Here is a 20,759-nt window from a genome sequence, read left to right as displayed (position 1 = left end):
TACTGAGTTTTTCTGTGACTATAACTTTTACTTTACTTTATCTTGGGTTTTGTTTTCTTGGCATTATCTACACAAGTTAGTGCTGGCTTAGAGCCCTTTCACACTGATGTGCTTTTCAAGCGATTTGACGCAAAAAAAAAGCTCCTGAAAAGTTTACAAAAAAACGATTTCCATTAAAATCAATGAATGCTCTCACACTGGGGTGGTGCGCTGGTGGGGAGGTGGAAAAACTTGTCTTTGGAGCATGTTTGGAATGCTAAAAAAAGCGTATATCAAAAGCGTATATCAAAAGCGCCCCTCTCTATTGAAATGAATGGGAAGTGCCGCAAAATGGTTCTTGAAGCAGATTTTCAGTCACGTGCCTCAAAAGCGCTGCAAAAGGACTCTACGTTTTATGGGCACTTTTCAAGCGCCTCAGTGTGAAAGGGCTCTTATTAGGGCTTGTGCATGTTAATGATGCTTTCATTCATATAAATTAAGTCTTTAATGCTCATTTATATATTGGTGTGGTGAAACCTGTATATAGTGCGTTACTTGCCATCCTATGCGTGTTCAATTTAATGACACCCATGGAAGATGCATAGGTGTTACCGGCTTTGGACCACCGTGCTTTGCAGATCTGTTGCTATTTTTAAAACCATTGTCATCCATTGCTGCCAAATCTATTGAAGACATGTAAAGGCTGATGACTGCCAGGCTCCTCTGAGCGTAGCTTAGGACTAATACATTATGGACAGTAAGAAAAGCATTAGCTGTTGTATATATTACCCAATTGTGTATTTTTTAAAGTGGTTATAAACCCTTCCATATACCCAGTGCAGTGCCCAGCTTCAGGTGATGCATAGAGGTGAAACAAATCCTACATAAATTGTACCTGTGCATCTCCAGCCGTCTTTCCCCTACATTCATTCTGAATTTTTGCCTGAATTTGCACCTGAATCGTAACCAAAGACATACAGGAACCTTTCCAAATGCAGACCACAGCCTCTCCGGAGGTGTTTCAACCAGCTCTGTTACAAGCCGGGCATACGCTTCTGTCATGCGCATTGGAAGCGGAAAAACCTGCATCCAATTCGCATAAGTGTGAACCCAGCCTTATGGCATCTCAGCTTTGAAAAGCAGAGGGTGGGGTGCATTAGTGAGGAGAGCTCTGAGAGCTGATTGGAGGGAAGGGTCACACCCCCTTTCATACAGGAACAGATTGGGGGGGAGCGCCACCCGAGTGTAGTATTAATATAAGATCGTTTAATTGCAAAGATACAAAACATCACAGGATATCAAGTAAAAAGTGCTCATCTGATGGTTAGGGAACCCCTCTGGTCTGTCCCTGTGTCCTTGCATTGGGCCCACTGGCTGCTGGAGTAGGGAGATGCCTGTAAAGCATCCTGTGGCCACCAGGAAGTCAGGAGAACCAGCGTGGAACGCGCAGTGGAAGTGACATCACTGGAAGCGGAGCGACGGCCGGGTACACTACAATCTATTGGCAATTAGCAGGTGGCTATTTTTCCTCCTTTGCTTCATCCCACAGAGTTGTCTTTCACTGGGGATAGCTGCCGCCACTAATTCACAATATGGACTTTTATGTGCTATATATGGACTATATAATTTCCTGCTTTTATTGGGCCCCTTTATAGAACTTGTCACTCACGAGTACATTGTTTTTGCGCCAGCAGTTACTGTTTTTTTGTCATACAGGAATGGAGCTGAGGCTGTCAATCAGCTGAAGCTCCCTCCCTTGTTGCCATTTTTGTCCTGGCGTCATGAAACCTTGTCAGAAGTAACTCGTGTTTATAGAAGAGGAAAGGGATAGCAGACAGAGATGGCAACTAGAGCTCTGGATTGATAAAAGTACACACTATAGAGGGATATGCTTTGTTCATGTTTCATGTCTGAGATTTACAAGCACTTTGGGAGGAATGGCATATTGTTTCTGCTGACTGTGGGTGATGTATCCCCTTTTATGGTGACCCATGTTCCTAAAAGCCCAGCCACCTAAAGTTCTAGGTGAAATATTTCTCTACATTTAGTAATGGTCCTGGCTATAGCTCCACTTATTTTATTTTTTTCTATGACCTGAGATGAACCAATGTGAGGTTTTAGCGCAGACTGGATGATAAACCATTTTGTTTGTGCAGGTCTACAGTTCTGTGGTTTCACTCTTTTTTGATTGCTTGTGCATGCGTCTGTACCTTTCATCCAGACGTCGTAGTGCAGTGAAAGTTCGTCCTCTGTTGTTTGGAAAGTATTTGTACACAAACACACCTTTTTTTTAGCAAGGGCATCATGTGCAAATGAATAACACTGTCTGTGTTCTATTCACGTGGCAGTCTGTCACTCTGGAAATCTTTAACTCTGAAAGCTTGTTGTGTTTTTTTCGGAATAAGCGCTACAAATACATGTTTCGATTGACGGAAGTTTCAAAAAGTTCTTGTGATAATTTTATCACAAGTGTGAGAAGTTTGGTTTCATCATTGAATAGGGCTTGCATTGAGTAGCAGTGATGCTACACAAAACACCGGGTGAATTACTGGTAGCACATATGGCTAACTGGTTAGCACTTCCGTCTGGCAGCACTAGGGTCACCCGTTCAAATTACAAAAACAGCACTATCTGCCTGCGTCAGGTATTCCAGTTTCTTCCCACACTCAAAAGACATGCTGGTAGGTTAATCAGATCCTGTCTAAAATTGGCCCTAGTATGTATGGATGGATTTGCACAGAGCAGCCTAGATCCTCCTCTTCTCGGGTCCCTCTTCTGTGATTCTGGCCCCTCCCTCCTCAGCAAGCAGCAAATTACAGCTCTGTGTGTCCATTCAGAGACTGAGCCCCGACCTGGTCCCACCCCCTCTCTCCCCTGATTGGCTGGCTAGGTGACGTTGATTGACAGCAGCGGGAGTCAATGGCACCACTGCTGTGCCTCCACCAATCAGGAAGGAGCATCTCTGACAGCTGAGATATTCGTGGACATCGCTGGAAAGATAGGGATCTCCGATAAGTGTTAGGGGGGCTGGGGCAGCTGCTGCACACAGAAGGCTTTTTATCTTAATGCATAGAACGCATTAAGATAACAAAATAAACTTCTGCCTTTACAACCCCTTTAAGCTCAGAACCAGATCAACAGCTTTCTTTGCAGCTATGCTATAGACCAGGGGTCTCCAAACTATGGCCTGAGAGCCAGATGTTGCCCTTTGCTAGCCTTTATCTGGTCCTTGGGGCGCTATTCCTCCCACTGGCATCCACAAGGGAGCATTGTCTCTTCCACTTATACTAGAGCTGCACGATTAATCGTGGAGAGAATCGCAATCTCGATTCTCCCCGCCCGCGATCTCCCCGTGGGATGACCCGCGATTCTTCCGTGTTCACCGCTGGTTCCACGTAACCAGCGTGGAACGCAAATGCCGCCGATTTTGAAACCGACGTCAGCAGCCTGCGCCGCTGGATAGATGTCTGAGTTTCTCTCACAACAGTAGTTTGTGTCCATGCGCCACCCAGTGGTTGCCGGCGGTACTGCTCCTGATGTATTAAACCTTCTCACAGTTCTGTACAACTGTGTGTATCCATGCGCCACCCAATGGTTGCTGGCAGTACTGCTTCTGATCTATAAAAAAAGAGACCAGTGACATGTCTATAATGTTAAAGACCATATAACTCCTATGAAAAAATCTGAATCAAAGTTTAATTCTGCTTTTTTCATAGGAGTTATATGATCTTTAACATTATAGACATATCACTGGTCTCTTTTTTTATATATTCATATTTTCAGATAAATCACAGGTTTATTAATTAATTAATTAATTAATTAATTAATTAATTTTTTTTTGGGGGGGGGGGGTTCTGGCATTAAATTTTTGAGAATCGTGATTCTCATTTTGACCAGAATCGTGCAGCCCTAACTTATACCAATGATGAGATAATATTCCTCCTACTGATAGGGGCACTACTTCTCCTTATACTGACCACCAACCCTGAGGCCATATTTATTCTCACTGATGCTGGGCCCGGGACATTTTCCGCGCCCACTGGCCACAATTCGGCCCTCCTAAATTCTGAAGGATAATAAACTGGCCCTTTGAGAATAGACTTGAGAGACTTGAGAATGACAAAGTGGGGGCACGGTATCTCCTTGTAAAGACAAGGTTTAGTCATTTATACACAAGTTGTGCCAACAATCACACAGGGAATGCTGGGATTTCTTATTGAACATGTTTTACAAACATAAATTAAAGCAGATAGATATTAGAGCTATAACAGGGTGTAGACTTGTAAACCTAAAATAACTTTGACTCAAATTCATTATACTTTCCCTTTTAAAGTGTGCAACTTTCTAATGCATGTTATCAGTGGTTCTCACAAACAATCCTATAGTTCCTTTAAAGCCCAACTCTAGGGAAAATAAAATCCCCCCCTTGCAGTCGGGATGCCTCGCACTGCAAGAGGGGTAAATGCTCATTTAGGTCGAGGGGTCGGGAAACAAAAGTTTACTTTCCTGACCTGCACTTCTCTACACTCCAGCGATGGACTGTTCCTCACGTTCACATTTAGGGTTATGGCCCCTATATTGGTTTTGAGGATCTCACCCACCAGGGAATAGGGGAGAAGAGGTGCGGGGACTGGTCTTACAGCATGAAAGAGCCTGTGGTAGCGGAAAACTGGATAAGTAAAACTGCTTTTGTTCCCCGCCTAGACCTAGACCTCTTTTCCTCATAACTCGTGAAAGTTTTTCTGTAGCTCATGAAGGAGAACGGGTTGTGGCTTATAAGCCTGCTTGAAATAACACTGCAGAGTGTGCATTAACTTGCAAACGCTCTGGATTTCTGGCAGTATCAATGAGTATATTTTTTGCACTTATCGAACAAATGTAACAAACGCTTTCAATAGTATGCTTATTTGCCTCCAAACCATGCAGGAACTAAGCAGTAATTCATTCTGGAATTTCACAGCCAGATCAATTTGCATTCAAGTCACTCTGTCTAGATCAGGCAGGTCAAACTCCGATGAAACAGCAGGCCAAATTTAGAGGACTAAATCTTTAAAGAGGCCACATTATGTCTACTGAGGGCCGCACTTAGGAACTTAACATTTATAGTAAACATTTCACTATACATTAATCTCAGAAAAAGGCCGTAAAAAATTACATGAAGTATTTAGCTACATGTTACTGTATATGTGTCAGGTCACCTGTGGCCAGGTGACAAGTGCACCCCGTTGGGGTCAGGGATGCACCACAGGGTAGTGAACCATATAGCCGACTGCTGCAATCAGAGAGGAAGCGTGAGCCCAAGATTCCCCAGGGCGCGGAGTCTAAGACCCAGCTTTGTGTTCACCAGAGCCTCTAGTGGTGAGGATGGCCTTCGCTGCAGCTGGATCCAGGTCACGACCCCTGGGATCCCCTAGGTCACACTCCGCAGGGAGAGAGGGGAAGCAGCAACCAGGACAAGCGATAGTGATGGGTAAGCCGAGGTGAGGGCAACAGGCAGACAAGGGTAACCGAGGGACAGGCAAAAGGTCAGGGTCACAGGCAAACAGGAGAAGTCAGGGACGAGCCAAAAACGGTACACAGGAAGGTAATCGTAGCACACTGCAGACAGGAACTTAAGCTAACAACAAGGTAGAACAGCAAAGCAGACCTGCAGTGCAACAGTTAATATAGACTTCCTGGGATGGCCTGGGGTGGGGCCATACAGGAAGGAGAGATGATAAAAAGGCAGCTTCTTCTAAGCAGGACCTAAATCCAGTTAACAAGGATTGTCTTTTATCGTGATTACTAATTTCTGTTGAGCTTTCTAGATAGACCACTTACAGTGCCTTGCAAAAGTATTCGGCCCCCTTCGAACTTTGCGACCTTTGCGACCTTTTGCCACATTTCAGGCTTCAAACATAAAGATATAAAACTGTAATTTTTTTTGAAGAATCAACAAGTGGGACACAATCATGAAGTGGAACCACATGTATTGAATACTTTCGCAAGGCACTGTAATGTGTATATTGTGACATTGGGGGTTGTTGGCTCTTGTGGTCGATGCATTTTTGTGTAGTGAGTCCACACCAAACAGGCATATATTGTTAAGGGCCTGGTAGCCCACGTTTATTAAATAAGGAAAAAAAAAAAAGTCCACTCAGGAGTCCCACGCAGGGGTTTAAACGTTGTTCAGAAAGTAACTGAAAGTACTAGCCTACCTGGCTACTCTTCAACAGCACTGGTACTTTAAACCACCAGATCTTCCAGTCCAACAGTCTTGGATGCGTACAGTCTTTGGGCTCCCTAAATGCACACAGCTTCAAGCCCCTCAATGCACACAGCTTCTGGCTTCTTGGTCGCACACAGCTTGAAGCCCTTCAACGCACACATCGTTGAGCTTCTTGGATGCACACAGCATCTATCTTCACACAGAGATGCTCACAAGCAGCCACTGCTCCAACTCCACCTTCCTCTCCCTTCTAAGGGCTCTTTCACACGGAGCGGACCGTTTCTGGGTCCGCTCCGTGTGTCTCCGTCGGCTCAGCGGGGATCCCCGCTGAGCTGTCGGCGGATAGGGCGGTCCCCGCACACAGTGCAGGGACCGCCCTGTCTCAGCTCCGCTCTGCCCTATGGGGAACCGGATGCAGACGGACCGTCTGTCCGTCTGCATCAGTTCCGTTCCGCCGGACGGAAGAAAAATAGGGTTTTCTTCCGTCCGGATACCGACGGACGCGGACGCTAGCGGATGCTCCATCCGCTAACGGACGCGATCCCATAGGGATGTATTACAAGTCCGTTAACGGACTTGTAATAACGGACAGGCGGAGCGGACGTCTGAAAGGGGCCTAACTCTCCCCAGCCCTTCATTATATGAGCTGTGTGCACCTGGGCACACACCCTGCAGGCTATCGATAAGATCTGGACACAGGGTTGGCGATCCCGTCCCACCCATATCTCTGAGGAATCTCCAAGCCACAGAGCCCCTTGTAGAGATTGAAAAATCAGAGAAAACCGATATGCAGACTCTGTGTCCACTTCGATATCATTTTCATTGGGACAGAGCCTCGCTCTGCCACAATATGTTTATGCAAGCAGCAATATTCGATTAAAGCTTATGCAGGCTCTTATGCCTATTACACACGATCAGAAAATGGGGCGAAAAATACTGTTTTTGGAGCGATTTGTACGATAATCTGATTGTTAGTACACAGCTTTTGAGAGCCAATGGTAACAGTTTATGCAAAATTATCCAAAGGGACAAACACAAAATATTTTCTTGTTAGATACCAGAACGAACAATTTTCATTTAATCAGTACAGTATTAGTCTGATAAAATTTGGAAGACCACGCATGCTCGGAAACAAAATAATTCTTTATGATACAACACATTACATCACTTCTGAGGTTGTATTCTGTCGTATGTGAATTTTCTGAGCTTCCGCAACCTCTTAATTTTTGATATGAGACTAGCATTAAAAAATAATAATTTCTCCGATATTCTCATTGTGTGTACAAGACTTTATTTCCTGCTTTAGTGTGCTGCATGATTGTTGTGCCATAAGCCTCGTACACATGATCGGATTATCCAATGGGAATTGCGTGATGACAGACTGTTGTCGGAAAATCCGACCGCTTGTATGCTCCATCGGACAAATGTAGAATATCATGCATTAAAATTGTCCGCCAACAATTGTGTGTTGTTGGATTTTCTGACCATGTGTACACAAGTCCATCGGAAGCAATGCTCACCATAACACAACATTAGCAGAAGTTGCCCAAAGGGTGGCGCTGAAGAGCTAAAAAACCACATAGTTTTGTGTTAGTTGCAAGACAAGTTCATGGCCAACGCCCTTCAGACAAAAGTCCTGCGCTTTGTCCGCAGAAAATCCGATCGTGTGTACGAGGCTTTACTGCGCCTTCTGACAATGCAATTTCCTGTGTGGAAAGTCCCACCCCCTAAAGCGGGTGCACAGTAATTGTAGTAGCTGATCTACCCTACCTATAGTGGGTAATCTGTTAATCTCTACGTTTAACTATGAATAGGGAAGCTTTTATGAATGTGAAAGTCTTCAAAAATTACTCTTATGGTAAATCGTTAAAAGAAAACTCAAAATATGTTCTCACAGAAAAGATGCTATATTTGTTTCAATATATATATATATATATATATATATATATATATATATATATATATATATATATATAAATGTGCTGCTAGCTTTAGAAGCTAAGGATTGGTCTTAAATGTGGTTCACCTTAAGATGAACATTTTCTTTGAATTAAACAGTGTAAAGAGTATTCATCTTCTTTATTTGTCCTGGTAACCAATGTTGTTAAGACCCCTTTCACACAGGCGCCTCCGTGACGCGGGATCTGCTTTCTTAGCAGGGGATCTCTGCTGAGCAGGCAGATGACAGGTCTGTGTCTGCTCCGTTATACAGAGGGAACACAGACACAGCCCGCTCTTGTCTGTGAGGCAATCGGATGGAAATGGACCTCCTGTCCGTTTCCATTCGATCTGACAGACAGATGGGGAAATAGGTCAGGAGCCTATCGACAGACCTTTTTTGATCATTGGACCAGCTGCATTACACACGGGCCAAATGATGGCCGGTTTCCATTGAACGTCTGACATTTGGCTCATGTGTACTACTTTAGAGCAGAGAATACCCAGTTAGCACCAACATGCATGACATTTGATTCTCATCTGTATGCAGGTAAAATTGTTGCAATGAATTTGATACTATTATTTTCTGTTAACTAGTGTTGAACAAACCCTATACATATTAAAGATGAACTATGCTAGAATTCGAAGTAAATTACATTAGCATACATAAACCACTTCCATTCCAGGCCTATTCTGGCACTCCTCTAGAAATATGTGTTTTTAGACCCTAGGGAATAAAATGGTGGTCGTTGCAACTTTTTATGTCACACGGTATATGGTAAACATTTTTTCCAACATTTTTTTTGGGACCAAAAAAAAGTTTCAAGAGTTAAAAAAAGGAAGAAAAAAAAACAGTAAGTTAGCCCAATTTTTTGTATAATGTGAAAGATGATGTTACACCGATAAATAGATACCTAACATGTAACGCTTTAAAATTGCACACACTTGTGGAATGGCGCCACGACAGGTTAGCAGTTTACAGTTACAGAGGCGGTCTAGTGCTTTTTTTTTTCTAACTACTAATTTTTTTTATTAACTTTTTATTGTTTCTTACAATTCAAATTTGGGAGTGCGGTTCCCCTAGCATAAGACTACCATGTACCAGGAAATACCCCTTCATCTGGTACCCCCCCCCCCCCTTTACGTTGTGATCATTTATGTACTATAGGGTCAGTTTTAAATGAACAGGTTGGTGATAACGCTAGAGACCTTTCCCCTCTGCAGTGATGATGCTGTGGGGAAAAAGCATGACTTCTCCCTAGTAGCATGACAACTTGTGGTGTTTTCCTGCCTTTGATGCAGACCAGTATATTTGCCATGGACTTAAATGAGTAGTGCACATGACTGTGCAGGGGCTACATTTTATTTAGGCACAGCATATCTTTTGGAGGTAAGTTTCAACTACAGGGAAAGCAGGTTAAGCGCACCTTTTTCTTGTCATAAAGCTGTATTTTCCATTCTGTTGCATTCACTTGTGTTCATTCATTTGCCAGGGGTGCCCATCAACATGAGTCTTTTGACTGTACTGTACATATGGGTACATGCTTATGTTTGTACCAATTTTGCCTAATGTTTTAGTAAAGTAATAGCATTCTCTGTATTTCTTCTGTACAATTTAAAGAATCACTAAAACTTTCTTGGGGTTTTGTTTAGAGTGGGGAGGGATTAGAACACCTGACAGTTTTTATTGCGGTCTATGCCCCAGTTAAAGGGGTTGTAAAGGTACAATTTATTTTTACCTTAGTGCAGTCCTCCTTCACTTACCTCATCCTTCCATTTTGCTTTTAAATGTCCTTATTTCTTCTGAGAAATCCTCACTTCCTGTTCTTCTGTCTGTAACTCCACACAGTAATGCAAGGCTTTCTCCCTGGTGTGGAGTGTCGGGCTCACCCTATCCCTTGGACTACAAGAGAGTCAGGACGCTCTCTACGTTGCAGATAGAGAAAGGAGCTGTGTGTTAGTGGGTGTCCTGACAACTGTAGTCCAAGGGAGGGGGCGAGCATGACACTCCACACCAGGGAGAAAGCCTTGCATTACTGTGTGGAGTTACAGACAGAAGAATAGGAAGTGAGGATTTCTCAGAAGAAATAAGGACATTTTAAAGCAAAATGGAAGGATGAGGTAAGTGAAGGAGGACTGCACTAAGGTAAAGGAAGCTATTTAGGAAAAAAATAATTATAACTTTACAACCCCTTTAAGGAAATTCATCCTCTGTATTTGTCCTGTTTACTCATGAAAGTGAAAATAAAAGAAAACCCCAATTTTGGGCTGTCCTCAGAAAAGTATTAGAGGGGAAATCTTCCAATGGGGACACTAGTTCTGGTGACCTGCGGGTTCCCAAGGAGTTCCCTTCATTTGCAGTGATTTCGACTTGCTTCCTGTTTGGCTATGAGACAGGAAGTGAAGGGAAATCTCTGCAATGGGACACAGATGGTGATAACAAATCTGACAGGGGTTATAACCTTCCGCTGCTCCAAAATGGGGGGGGGGGGGGTTTGCCTAAAGTTCTACTTTAAGTCCAGATGAAAGGTCTGTCTGAATTTTATTCTTGTGTGCAAATTGCTTCCGTCACTTCCTGTGGATGAATAGATTTCACCCTGGTGCAAATAAAACGTTATGGCTGTGTTTCATTCTAACTTGTGTAGTATAATTTATTTACTCTTTTAAATTTAGAAGGTATGCATGGTAAAACAATTATAGTGAGGACGTGTGTATACTATGATTTCCATTTGGTTCCATGTTGTCATCTGCATAAACCATAACATATAGACATGATTCTTTAATACATGCAGTATAATAGCAGTACACTATGTTTATTTAGTACACTGCCCAAGATAACCCAATAATCAATTATATTTGTCATTATTACAGCGTGTAATAAAAGGGATTTTCAACTAAGAAATATTCTAGTGTGCGTTGTATTGTGCTTTAATGAGACTTTTCTTTCCATTTTCAGGAGTTTTTCGAACATGCACAAAAGTTATGGGATGATGACGGTGTGAAAGCTTGCTTTGAGAGGTCAAACGAATATCAACTTATCGACTGCGCACAATAGTAAGATATCTTCAGCTGTCTCTTTAAATAACCTTCTCCTTGATACATTCTTGATGTTACTTGGCTGTGGTGCCAAGAGCCAACTGTCTGTTTGTTAAGGAAGAACTCTAAAAAATGGCTGCAACCCTTTAAAAAAAAAAAACGAAAACAAAAGTTCAACAAGGTGTATGCCACCTCCTGGACTTGCCTCTTTTATATACGTTTTATATTTTCAACGCTTTGTGACTGGATCTTCAGGTCTCCACTCCTGCAGCTGCTTTACCAGCCCCTCCTCTCCTTTTTGTCCAATCACAGAAGGCTTTGTATTATGTGAACCCATTTACAAATTACAAAGTATTCTGTGAATCGAGAAGGGAAGGGCATGCAGCGCAGCTGCTGTGTATCATCTTTCCTGTTAGAGCATCGGGAGTGTAGCGATAGTTGTACTCCCGGAGCTCAGTAAAAATGTAAATATAAACTAAAAGCCATGAGGTGGCATATGCTTTGTTGGACTTAAGTCCATATAAACCAGCATATTATTAAAAGTTCTGCAATTCCTGAAGTTTTCCTTTAAAGTGTCTGATGGACGAGTTCTCTCAGGGAGTCTGTTTAGCCCCATAATGAAATAGAATCAAATTTTCTTTCTGCCATACTGCAAAGGAATGTTCTGATTGGTTTTTGTGGGCCAGCGCGCAATGAAAATATCCTTCCCTAAGACACTAATATGTGAAGTTGCATGTTTTACAGTTTTTTCCTCTTCAAAAGTTATCTGTATTGAAGTTACCACCTTGGGTATTTTGTATTGAGTAATACAACCTGTGGCAACTAAACTCCCCTGTAGCTTAATGCTCAAACAGAACTTTGCACCACCAGCCTTGCAACAGTTTGCCAAGTAAGAACATACTCTTGATAATATTTACTTCCAGAGTACCAAGTGCTGGACTTTTCTGCTGTACAGGTCTGTCACAGTAAGAGCCTCTAGAAGTTTATAAATCGAAATAGGTGAAGCAGCACAATCCGCAGTCATAGAAGGTACACCATTAAAAAGTGTTTATCTGAGGTAGCAACAAGAAAGAGAGGGAGTCACTCATGTGTACAGCATACATACAGCATAAAGTACAAAAAAATAAACAGGAACAAGTAATACAGGTAACCTCGAGCGTAAAAGGTAATTGCGATTCAGACCTTAAAGGATTTTTCAGGGAGGAATACTGTAGCATAGAATATCATCAATAGCATTGAGGAGGATGGGGGTAAGTATGCGCTGGCTGAGTACATGCTAGACACTGAAATCTGTTGTCTGACTTATTTTGAATGAAAAAGTAACACAAGAGTAAACTTGTAAATAAGGAAGAAAGGGATAGAAGACAGAAAAAATTTAAAGTCAGCAGCTACAAATACTGTAACAAGTTCCAAAAAGGGCATGGACCCAGGTATATATCTCAGTTTAAATGAATGTGGGAAAAACCTGCCAGTCTTTTAGATTCCGTAAATTGATTACAGCCTCACAAGTTCCACAAAGGAATATGTAGTGTAAATAAAACATTAATGTGGTAAAATTTACATAGGGTCTGCCAACCCAGTGAAACAGTCTATATCCACGAATACATAGGGTCTGCCAACCCAGTGAAACAGTCTATATCCACGAGTACATAGGGTCTGCCAACCCAGTGAAACAGTCTATATCCACGAGTACATAGGGTCTGCCAACCCAGTGAAACAGTCTATATCCACGAGTACAGAGGATCTGCCAACCCAGTGAAACAGTCTATATCCACGAATACATAGGGTCTGCCAACCCAGTGAAACAGTCTATATCCACGAGTACATAGGGTCTGCCAACCCAGTGAAACAGTCTATATCCACGAGTACATAGGGTCTGCCAACCCAGTGAAACAGTCTATATCCACGAGTACAGAGGGTCTGCCAACCCAGTGAAACAGTCTATATCCTCGAGTACATAGGATCTGCCAACCCAGTGAAACAGTCTATATCCACGAGTACAGAGGATCTGCCAACCCAGTGAAACAGTCTATATCCACGAGTACATAGGGTCTGCCAACCCAGTGAAACAGTCTATATCCACGAGTACATAGGGTCTGCCAACCCAGTGAAACAGTCTATATCCACAAGTACATAGGGTCTGCCAACCCAGTGAAACAGTCTATATCCACGAGTACAGAGGATCTGCCAACCCAGTGAAACAGTCTATATCCACGAGTACATAGGGTCTGCCAACCCAGTGAAACAGTCTATATCCACGAGTACAGAGGATCTGCCAACCCAGTGAAACAGTCTATATCCACGAATACATAGGGTCTGCCAACCCAGTGAAACAGTCTATATCCATGAGTACATAGGGTCTGCCAACCCAGTGAAACAGTCTATATCCACGAGTACATAGGGTCTGCCAACCCAGTGAAACAGTCTATATCCACGAGTACAGAGGATCTGCCAACCCAGTGAAACAGTCTATATCCACGAGTACATAGGATCTGCCAACCCAGTGAAACAGTCTATATCCACGAGTACAGAGGATCTGCCAACCCAGTGAAACAGTCTATATCCACGAGTACATAGGGTCTGCCAACCCAGTGAAACAGTCTATATCCACGAGTACAGAGGATCTGCCAACCCAGTGAAACAGTCTATATCCACGAGTACATTAGGTCTGCCAACCCAGTGAAACAGTCTATATCCACGAGTACAGAGGGTCTGCCAACCCAGTGAAACAGTCTATATCCACGAGTACATAGGGTCTGCCAACCCAGTGAAACAGTCTATATCCACGAATACATAGGGTCTGCCAACCCAGTGAAACAGTCTATATCCACGAGTACATAGGGTCGGCCAACCCAGTGAAACAGTCTATATCCACGAGTACAGAGGGTCTGCCAACCCAGTGAAACAGTCTATATCCACGAGTACATAGGGTCTGTCAACCCAGTGAAACAGTCTATATCCACGAATACCAGTGGCTGTATTTGCATACCTGTTCTCAGATGGAAGGGTCCTGAATGTGTCTCCATGCCTGCCAATATCACCATCGGTGATGGTGGCTTGATGGATCCAGAGGCAAAGGGGTGGATGGCATGGGGGAGACGTATACCGTTTCGGAGACTGTGTAGTGAACCAGGGGCTGTGGCGGCTCTCCCTACAGTTAGACCGTGCAGGGGCGGCGACCTCGCTGCACCGGAGGACAGAGCAGAAGTCGATGGAGAAGGTGGAGAGAATGACACAAGGGGGGCAGGTCAATAGCGTAGTCCTCTCTTCATGACGACATGTTTTGCAACTTGTCAAGTCGCAGGTTGACTTGACAAGGCGCAGGAGCGCTAAACATGTCGTCATGATGACGGTACCATGCTATTGACCTGCCCCCCCTGGCATCATTCTCTCCACCTTCTTCATCGGCTTCTGCTCTGTCCTCCGGCTGTAATCAATTTAGGGAATCTGAGAGACTGTCAGGTTTCTCCCACATTAATTTAAACTGAGATATTCCGGGGTCCAAGCGCTTTATGGAACTTGTTGCAGCTTTTCTATGATACTCCCTTCCAAGAGCTACTCCCAGCACCTGAGATCTACAGGACTGTCATCATTGGCGCTTCCTCCTATGCAGGTCTCTATAGCAGGTGCCTGATCGCTGTTGTTGCTTATTCTAGCTACAAATACTGTAGCTGTTGACTTTTAATATTAGGGCACTTACCTGTCCACAAATGCAGCGGTGTCCTCACCCAAGCAGATTTTTCAGTTGGCTCTCGGGTTCTGCCTGTACCATCCCAGCTAAGGGAAACCAGCAGTGAAGCCTTGGAGGTTCCTTATTGCGCATGCGTGAAGTGTGCTGCACTTTGTGAATGGCCCCAGCTACAGGGGAAGGAGGAGGGGGGCTGGACTTCTGGCAAATTTTGCTGCAGCGAACTCAGCCAGAAGTAGGAGCAGGTACCTGTCAAAACCAGGTACTCGTTCCCCCCGAAAGGTGCCAGATGTGGCAGCAGAGGGAGGGAGGAGGCAGATAAGTGGGGCTTCCTCTTTTGGGTGGAACTCTGCTTTAAATTGACATGCAGGTTTTTGTTTGCCCAGACAAATTGGTTAATGAGAGGAAAAATAGGATGTGGGTAATGGGATTGAGTTGGTTCGAAAGAGGTAGGGTAGTTTTAGTAAAATTAGCATCTTGAAAGATGCCACTCTACCCATTGTAGACATTTCCAGTGGTAAGGTGCATTATATATAATCCAATGAGAAGAGAATGGAAGATAAGATTCCACGGTTTTTATTTTATTGAGGTAGTGAACCAGTTATATATGAAAATTTTGAATCTAGAGATTTTTCTAGTCTCGGTGGGATATATAGAAGTAAGATTTGAGACTACACCTCAAAGTTGGATACTCCTCCAAACCAGTGTAATGAGTTTGGTGTGGCAGATAGGGAAGGAGAAGAATTAGTCAAAATAAACATAACCTCGTCTGTGTATAGATTTATTTTGCGTTGCCTTTGCCCAAGCCTGTGATGGAGGCTGTAAATCTTATCAGTTTGGCAAGTGGTTCCATGATGATGGCAAACCTAATGCAATAAAGGGTGCGTTTTTAAATTGTTGGCAATATATGTTGGGAAAGGCATTGATTTCCATTGTCTTCTGCGATCGGAGAGAGTTCATGACTTCTGATTGGGTAAGTGGTTTTGATTAGTCTGCAATATGATTGTGGGATAGTTTAGGAAGCTTGCTAGATCAGAGAAAGTTATCAGTATTGAATAGAAATTATTGGGTTGCGTTTGGGGCATTTTCAAGGTCATAAAAAATGCTTTAGTGTGCACTAAAAAAGTTTGGTAGGTCAGCAGAATTAGTAATTTCTTTGTTTGGTTGTAGGGCCGATTAGATAGGAGATCACATGGTCGGAATCACATGGTCGGAATATCCGACAACAAATGTTCGATGTGAGCTTGTTGTTGGAAAATCCGACCATGTGTATGCTCCATCGGACATTTGCTGCTGGTTCTCTTTTTTCCCGACAGCAAAAGTTCTTGTCGGAAATTCCAATTGTCTGTATGCAATTCCGATGCACAAAAATCCTACGCATGCTCAGATCCAATTTGACGCATGCTCGGAATCATTGAACTTCATTTTGCTCGGCTTGCCATAGTGTTGTACGTCACCGCGTTCTTGACGTTCGGAATTTCCGACAACATTTGTGTGACTTTGTGTATGCAAGACAAGTTTGAGCCAACAATCCGTCGGAAAAAAATCTGGTTTTGTTGTCGGAATGTCCGATCGTGTGTCTAATCAAACACATTTGTTCATTTGATTCGTTTTGGGAGGGAGCAGATCTATTTTACATTAGGTGCTTAGGGCTAGTGTGCAGTTGGACATTGCAGCGCATCACGCTTTTAATTTTTCTATCTTTTTTTTTTTACTTTATTGAAATTTTAATAGGTTTTTTTTTGTTTGTTTTTTGAGAAGTCGAGGAAGTCCATACATGGATCAAAATTCAACCAGTTTCTGGTGAATTGGATGAATTTTGATCCATGTTATGGCCATCTTAAATATCGGCCTTGTGCACTTTCCACTGTTTGGAGAAGGTTAAAGATTAAACTCTAGGAAATCTAAAAATTCTCCCTTGTAACGGGGCTACACTACACCCACACTACAAGGGTTAACTGCTCATTTCTGTCTAAGGGATGTGAAAAAAGCAGACTTGCCTAACCCATCCTCCTCTCCCCTTCTCTGCTAGACCAGTCTTCATAGCTTCTTCTCCCTGTACTCTGGCCATTTAAGGTCCTCTAAAATCATCAAGCGTGATGCAGGGCCCATAGCCCTGTGCAGGGCACTAGGGCACCAAAGGACTGTCCACCCCTGGAGTTTAAGGGGTTGCTGTCTGCTGTGAAACCGATAATTGGATGTCCCTTACAGTTGGAGGTAATGCAGCCCCACTGCTAGAGAGAGTTTTTAGGTCTCCGGGTTGGACTTAAAGGAAAGGCAATTGTGCAGAGAAAGAAGAAAGAAGAACCCACCTTTTCTGTTTGGCAAAGTCCACTGTAAAAACTTTCAGACGGTAGGACTGGATGCTTTTGGCAAAGTGAGTTCTTTGGATGAAATGCGTCTCTCCATAGAGTAATTCTCTTATGAGCACAGTTCAGTTCTCTTTTGTTCATAGATACCAGTTTATTAGTCATGTCATTGAGTGATGTGGGTCATAATGGCATATGGGTCATGTGTGGAATGGGATTACTTCAAGTTCTGGGGTAGGAAGTATAGTCCGTCTCAAGAGGCCATTGGTGAGAAGCCATGCAGTGTCCAGAAGGCTGTAGGTGGAAGATGGTCGAACATACGTCATATCCTAACAGGAAAAGACTGGCTTAGAAGTACAGCAATTAAAGAAATCAGCCTAAGTTATACTCAGGAACAATAGGCAGCAACAAGTGCTGTGGATATTGTGGGGTGAGGATTAGGATGGGCAAAAGCACCATCTAGAAGTAAGGCGGTTTGGCTCCATCTAGTGGACCTGCATGAAAGTGCAAAATGGCTCAAAATTAAGATATGCCCATGTCCCCAACACCAGTCTGATGTCATTTTAGGAGATTTTCTGTCTTAGATAGGGGTCTCTTTAAGGAGTATTCGCCATTCTTTTAGACGTTTAAGCCATTATTCCAGAAATGCTATAGGAAAAGTGTCTCTGTGCCATAGCCATACTTGTACATTACCTTGTGGCTGCATAATCCTTAGATTATGAGCAGCAATGTTCTCCTGTGTTTGTAATATCATCTGAGCCAGCTGAGTGTATAGTGGTATACTTGTCAGGTAGTGGGGTTGATTTACTAAAGGCAGATAGACTGTGCAGCTTAGTAAATGAGCGGAAGCTCTGCTGTCTTCCATCATCAAATCATGTGCAAGCAAAAATGTTTTGTTTTTAAAAAAAATGTGTACATAATTGGGTATTTTTTTGCAAAGTGGCGTTTCTTTATTTACTAAGCTCTGGAGCAACTGCACTTTGCAAAGTGCACCGTCTATTCGCCTTAAGTAAATCAACCCCATAGTGTTCTATAAATGGCCAATGGGAGAGCAGGATGGATAAATGACACTTCGATCGCTGAGACATGATGCTCTCATATCTGTAGTGGGATAGAAGTTCAGCAAGGAAGAAAAGTTTGGATTTTTCAGTACAGCATAGCAATCTGGATACATAGTACACCTGAGCAGAGGTATACTGTATTTATTGGCGTATAACACTCACTTTTTTACCCTGACAATAGAGGGTAAAGTGTGCCGTGTTATACGCAGGGGGCTGTGGAAAGTTTTATTTTTCTGAAACTTCACTCTTAAAGTTAGGGTGTGTGTTATATGCTGATAAATACGGTATTTACACAAATAAACTGTGTCTGGAGTTCTGCTTCAAGTGTGCCAAACAAATGTAACCAATCACAATCTACCATATTATGAAAAATTCAGTTTGATTGTTGGCAATTGGGAATTGGTGCTCTTTCATTAAAATAGGCTGTCAAGGATGTTTGCTTTGCCTTTCCCATTAAAGTTTTTTCTTTCCCTAGCATCATTAAAGGAGTTGATTGTTTGATGGTAATACCGTATATACTCAAGTATAAGCCAAGTTTTTCAGCTAATTTTTTGTGCTAAAAATGCTCCCCTCGGGTTATACTCGAGTCACCTTTTTGCGCCTGATCTCCCGGACTTTGGCGACCCAGTACAGGCCGCCCGTAGGTCCCCTGGACCCCAAACTTGGCACACATGTAGCCCCCCTTTACAAGTGTGCAAAGTTTGTTGTCCGGGGGACCTACGGCTGGGGAGCACAGATTTTTCAAAGCCGGGCACCTCTTCCATAGACTCCCATGTTAAATGGTAATTTCTCCAGTGACTTTGGGGACCCGATACCGTCCGGTCGTAGGTCCCCTGGAACTTGGCACACATGTAGCCCCATTTCTCCCCTACAAGTCTGGAAAGTTTGTTGTCTGGGGGACCTACGGCTGGGGAGCGCCGATTTTTTTCAAAGCTGGTCACCCTTTCCATAGACTCCCATGTTAAACGTCAGTCTAGTCATGGACACAGTGAGGCATTCACATGGACACAGTGAGGCATGCAGATGGACACTCTAGGCTTATACTCAAGTCAATACGCTTTCCCATTTTTTTGTGGAAAAATTAGGTGCCTCAGCTTATATTCGGGTTGGCTTATACTCGAGTATATACGGTATGTTGTAATAGCTTTTTCCTAGGTTGGCATTGAGTTCAGTGAAATGGTTAAGTAAGTTTAAATTCTCATTGAAAAAAAAGCATTGTAAAAACCTTGCTGAAGATGAACTCCTCTAGGGTAGGTTATGGGAACCTCCGTCTTATGGGAATGTAAGCTATGGTCTATGTAGTTATCAGACCATCATGTAAAAGTTTGAGTTCTCTCTTGAATTGGGTGACTTAAGCCAAATATTGTTGTTGGCGTCTGAACAGAAGATGGAGTATAGCACACCCATACTGTATGAAAACACAGGTGCTGTGATCTTGCTGATCTGTCTTTTTATTTTAGCGGCAGTTATCGGAGTGCAGCTTTTTCCTGTCGTGTTTTACATGCTCTGAGAAACAACATTAAACAATAGGTTTTGCACCAAGTCATTAGCCCAGCAGCAAGGCTCCCAGGGCAGGCAAGCTCAACATTTTGTGTAAAGTTGCAGGTTGGAGTGTTGTGCTCAGATGTATGAATATGTTGCTTTGCTAAGTACATATAATAAAGAAAGGTTACATACAGTATAGCTATTTTTCTGATTAAATGACCCTTTCCCCAAAAAATGCATCAAAACTTACCAGTGGCATTAAAAACTGATGCTGTAATTTGTTTTTATTAGTTTGAAAGTGTTGGATTAGGACCTCTGGCAAGCTTATATTGCTTTCTTTGTCGCCATTGGGGAGGTCTTTTTTTCTTACTGTTTGAGAGACAAACTCCCAAAACTGGGGAGAAATCCCATATTTAACAGTTGTCACCATTGTTATGCCGCGTACAGACGGTCGTTTTTTGGGATGAAAAAAAGCGACGTTTTAAATCATGAAATAAAACAACGTTTTTGAAACTTCATTTTTAAAAACGACGTTGCCTACACACCATTGTTTTTCAAAATGCTCTAGCAAAGCGTGGTTACGTTCAGCGCGTACGACGGCACTCTGTTCCATTGAAGCTCGCTTCATAACTTGCTTCTGAGCATGCGCTGGTTTAAAAACGTCGTTTTAAACGTCGTTTTGCCCACACACTATCATTTTAATTGACACAAAAAACGACGTTTTGAAAAACAACACAAAAAATTTGAGCATGTTCGAATTTTTTTTTGTCGTTTTTCAGAAGATATAAAACAACGGTTTCTCCACACACGGTCATTTTAAATGACGTTTTCAAAAACGTCGTTTTTTTTCATTACAAAAAACGACCGTCTGTACGCGGCATAAGATATCCCTTCTATTGCTGTGCTGGTGACATCTGTAAAATATTGAACTCCCCTCTCAAAATGTTGAGCTTCCTCTCACCTTTTGACCACGGGGTACGTATTAAGAGTGAATCTCTATACTATATATAGATATACAGTAAAACCTTGGATTGCGAGCATAATTCGTTCCAGAA

General features: G+C 42.8%; 1 protein-coding gene across 2 annotated transcripts in view; it reads left to right on the top strand.

Annotated features, from left to right (window-relative positions):
- Nucleotides 1-20,759, top strand: part of GNAL (G protein subunit alpha L) — a 373,555-nt gene that overhangs the window by 282,533 nt on the left and 70,263 nt on the right. For both annotated transcript variants that reach the window (XM_040353942.1, XM_040353943.1), the window contains exon 5: nt 11,082-11,179. In XM_040353942.1, coding sequence (XP_040209876.1) covers nt 11,082-11,179 — 98 coding nt within the window. The remainder of the gene's footprint in view (nt 1-11,081; nt 11,180-20,759) is intronic.

Source organism: Rana temporaria, chromosome 5 (assembly GCF_905171775.1).
Source record: "Rana temporaria chromosome 5, aRanTem1.1, whole genome shotgun sequence".
Taxonomy (NCBI): Eukaryota; Metazoa; Chordata; class Amphibia; order Anura; family Ranidae; genus Rana; species Rana temporaria.
Note: the sequence above shows the minus strand (reverse complement) of the source record. Positions and strands in the feature narration are given on the sequence as shown.